We start from the raw sequence: 4,689 nt of genomic DNA on the forward strand, positions 1-4,689 counted from the left end.
ATATAATAGCTATCACTCGATGAAACAGGTTTATCAGATAGGGTACTAAGAATCCGGTTCATGTAATGATAGTTGATCCTATTAGGGTCAACATGAGGTATGGTTGTAGGTATAGGTACAGTTTCAGTAGCAGGAGGATGGATCCGGCTTGCGGCTCGCCTCCGAGTATACGGTCTGTTGACTGCAGTCTGGATTGCACTTCAGGTGGCAAATCCATTGCTATTCTCGACAGGATCTGAGATAGGACGCAAGCCCAAGTGTGGTGAGCCAGAACCTCATTTGGTTCTGCACCTTTTAAAGTTACGACATCAAAGTGAAAGGTTTCGCCGAATACGTGTCCTCCATTATGAAAAATCGGTTTACAAGTATCCCATAATAATGTCACAAGACGTTCCAAATTTTACAAAAATAACAGTAAAAGTTCTAAATTATATTTCCAAATTTACAAAAATAACAGTAAAATGTTCTAAATATATTTAAAGTAACAGTATGATTATGTAGATACTAAAAGAAACTATATGGCAACAATAAAATATTGTGATATTAATTCAGTGCCAGAATGACAGTAGTAGTATATATATGTTCAGGATTATATGTTCAGAATAATAACAATATTAATCTCATGCAATATATATTATTCTACACAAAATAATATTATATGTACATACTAAAAGAAAATAGAAAGAATAAATTAATCTTGCTCTAGAATGTTTGAATATTAATTATCTATTTCTAAATCTCTAGTAAATATTTTTATAATAATTTTGAATGAAAATAATTTTAACTTCAGTTTAAAAAAACTTTAAAACAAAATATTAAATAGTTAATGCTATGGAGATTAAAAGATCCAGATGAAGCCTGTGAGTCGAGGCGTGCGAATGCCTGTCCTAGAAGCAAGATTGCCCTCACGTGCGAGGCTCCCGGCAATCACTCCTAGCGATACAACGACCACTGTTCGCCCGTCGGCACGTCTTCACGGTGGCGCAACACGAACCCAATTAGCTTTCAGAGATCCAGCAAAAATAGTAAAGTTTAGTGTACTAATATAGAAGAGGTTTAAAGAGGATTAGAAAGAATGAAGAATCCGGTTTAAGAAGAAGTATATCTTCTTATGTATCTAAGTAAAATGCACCACCTCTCCTTATATAGGAGAGCTTCCAACGGGAGAGTCAAGGCAGATCCTTGACTAGGATCTTGCCATTTCCAAGAGTTGACTGAAGGCGCGTCCGTCAGTGGTCTGGTGTACCTCCTTCACTTGACGAGATGTCGATGGACGTCCAGCTGAAGAATAGGTCGAATTGCCACGATCCTGCCATGGAGCTGCTGGAGTAGATGCCGCTGCAGATGCTGTACCTGCTCCACTGGTGCAATCTGCCCGAAGATGTCCACGTTGGCCACACCTGTAACAGTGGTTGTGGCGCTGTGGGCACTCAATAACCTTGTGAGCCTCACCGCAGATAACGCAAGGTCTAATGCTCTGCTGCTGAGACGTAGCGGGGGCGCTGCTCGATCCTGAATGTGCCTTGCGATGCTTGGATGATCGTCCGTTGCTTGATTGGCTACCAGCAAAACTTTCCTGTGCTCGCTTCCTGACTTCACTCTTCTCGGATGCGTCTTGTTCGATTCGAGCCTCGTCCATTTCACTCTGCACCATCAGGGCCCGATCTAAGCTCTTGTCAAACATCAACGCGCCATGGGACGCGATCAGAAGTCGAATACTGGGCCTTAGCCCTCTCGCAAACATCCTTGCCTTGTGATACTCATCACGAACCACGAACGGAATCAACGAAACAATGCGAGAGAAGTCTCGCTCATACTCGCCTACGGTACGGTTGCCTTGCTTGAGACGCTGCAATTCACGCTCCAAGCTCTGCTTAGTGCTATCCTTGAAGTACTGCTCGTACAGGAGTCTCCGAAATTCCTCCCAGCTTGGATAGATGCTCCCAAGTTTGCGTTCGAAGTGGCCGATCCACCATGAATACGCATCCTTCTCAAGACAGTGCGCAGCTAGAGGGACTCGATCCAGCTCCTCGATATGCAGATCACGAAACAGCTTCTCCATGTGAGTGGCCCAATGCTCGATCACCCAGACGTCATCACTCCTTCCTGCGAACTTCGGCGGATCGAACTTTCGAAACTCCACCAGCTTCGCCCGTATGCGGGTGCCTTCCGCTGCAAGGGTATGAACACCCCCAGCGGGAATCGTCGTGGGGGCCGTCGTCGTCGTAGTAGTGAAAGCTGGAGGTACGGCAGGCGCATGCGTCGCGGAAGGATACGCGTTCACCGGAGTGTCCTGAGCCGAAGGTGGGACCGGGGTAGCAGTCGCCGCAGCCTGCTGCTGCAAGAACTGCTGAAACAAACCCGAGAAGGTCGCCAGCTGACCCCTCAATTCAGCTACCTGGGCCTCGAGCTGCTGAGTCCGAGTACCACTCAGCGGCTCCGCGCCCAACTGCTCCCCAACACCCCTACTCGGAGGAGCACGAGTACGGCCGGGCGTTTCCGCACCGACGCGTCCACCACCACGACCCGGACGAGGGGGCCTACCACGAGCCATCTGCAACAGAAAACACCGTCAAGCGAACCAAACGACTCGACATACCGACTCACCGGAACTCAAACCCAAAACCGCACTCACGTGCCTATGTACCTTAGGTCTTCCTATGGGTCAACCTAACCAGTGGTTCAGTTAGAAAATTTGTAAATGCAGTTGTAGTTGTTTCACTCTCTGATACCATCTTAATCTGTCACGCCCCGGGGCCGATTTTAAAAGCCATTTTGAAAACAGAGTCCATTTTGAAATGACATTTTTTTTAAACGTGCTGTATTTTTTTTTTCAACCTGGCCCACGTGACGTACAGACCCGCCACAATTACAAAGTTCCTCTGTCCACTCGGACAGAGTCTTCTTTGTATTTGCACGGCGTACCAACGATACAACAGGATCACAACCACAACCTACATTTACCAATCAACAACCAAGGCGTGATATGCAATCCCATACAGCTAACAATCCTTAGAATGATGCATGCCTCTAAGCACTCCTTAGGCGCTGGATGATGCAATGCACAATACAACAAACATCCTATTTAAAAGTTCTCCCCACACGGAAGCTTTTGTTTTTAAACTCTAATTCATTCATTCATAAAAACCATTCGAAAACCTTTTTAAAACTGTTTCCCACACGGAAACTCTATTTTGAAAACCGACTACCTCGAGGGGTAGAAAACCACGATGCATAACTACAAGAAAACCAAATCTCCACAGAACNGTGGCTGCCGCGTGGTTGGCCGGCCGGGGCTCGATCGGCGACGGCCAGGGCACGCGCAGCAAGTGCAGGGAAGAGGTAGGAGGCGGCTAGGGGGCTAGGGCAAGGCTAGGGTTAGGGTTGAGTGGCTCCAAACCCTAAAGAGCCTATAAAAGTAAGGTGCAACATGCAAAAAGGTCCCCCAAACATCAGAATTACAATCCGAGTCCCTCACAGTATGATTAAAACGCATGAACGCCCCTCCACGTGCGATCCCACGCGAAACGGTACATAAAATATCGCGACTTTTGCGAAATTACCGTTTTGCCACTACCGACCTCTCCTCGATCAACGCGTGATCTCCGCAGATCCGTCCGTCAGATTTGCGAACGGATTGCACCAGTGCGATCAGCACGACGGAGACAACAAAGCTACGATTTCGTTTCATCTCGATCGACCACGGATTCACGACAAAATCCAACCTTCTTCGAATAGAAGGAAACACACACCTAAATACATATAAAATATGTATTTTTGGATTTTCTCGAAATCCGTGCGTCAAACTCAAAATCCGTCAGCGCCATTAGTTCCAGAACAGCTGACCCAGTCGAAACGAGCTATTGGACTGCTATGAACAGAGTCCGGTACGAGCCAGAAGCCAACTTCTCACCGCGGCTTCTCCGGAAAATTGAGTTACTATTCACTTTAAGTGAAACTTGAAAATCGCGTAGAATTTCCGTTTTAACTCGTTTTCGCCCGAAACTTGACGAGTGCTTTTGTAATTAAATTACACACAAAAACATCGTCAACTGAGAGTTTAGCTACACTGCAAAAATCTCAGTCCCTACAATGTACTATACTAAAGAAAATAGAAAGAATAAAATTAATCTTGCTTCTAGAATGTTGGAATATTTAATTATTCTATTTCTAAAATCTCTAGTAAAATATTTTTATAAATAATTTTGAATGAAAATAATTTTAACTTTAGTTTTTAAAAAAACTTTAAACAAAATATTAAATAGTTAATGCTATGGAGATTAAAAGATCAGATGAAGCCTGTGAGTCGAGGCGTGCGAATGCACTGTCCTAGAAGCAAGATTGCCCCTCCACGTGCGAGACTCCGGCAATCACTCCTAGCGATACAACGACCACTGTCCGCCCCGTCGGCACGTCTTCAGGGTAGCGCAACACGAACCCAATTAGCTTTCAGAGATCCAGCAAAAATAGTAAAGTTTAGTGTACTAAATATAGAAGAGGTTTAAAGAGGATTAGAAAGAATGAAGAATCTCGGTTTAAGAAGAAGTTATATTCTTCTCATGTATCTAAGTAAATGCACCACCTCTCCTTACATAGGAGAGCTTCCAACGGGAGAGTCAAGGCAAGATCCTTGACTAGGATCTTGCCATTTCCCAAGGGTTGACTAGGATAGCCCGGTCCCTTCCCGAG

The 4,689-nt window shown here is 45.1% G+C and overlaps 1 protein-coding gene across 4 annotated transcripts in view; it reads right to left on the reverse strand.

The window, feature by feature from the left end:
• The window catches only part of LOC109705761, a gene marked incomplete at its 5' end in the record, with an annotated part of 51,842 nt that overhangs the window by 34,476 nt on the left and 12,677 nt on the right, over positions 1-4,689 (reverse strand). Inside the window, 1 exon segment of one of the 4 annotated variants that reach the window (XM_020226549.1) lies at positions 4,250-4,446. Within the exon segment in view, the coding sequence (XP_020082138.1) occupies positions 4,330-4,446 (117 nt within the window). 4 annotated transcript variants of the gene reach the window in all.

Source organism: Ananas comosus, unplaced genomic scaffold, assembly GCF_001540865.1.
Source record: "Ananas comosus cultivar F153 unplaced genomic scaffold, ASM154086v1, whole genome shotgun sequence".
Taxonomy (NCBI): Eukaryota; Viridiplantae; Streptophyta; class Magnoliopsida; order Poales; family Bromeliaceae; genus Ananas; species Ananas comosus.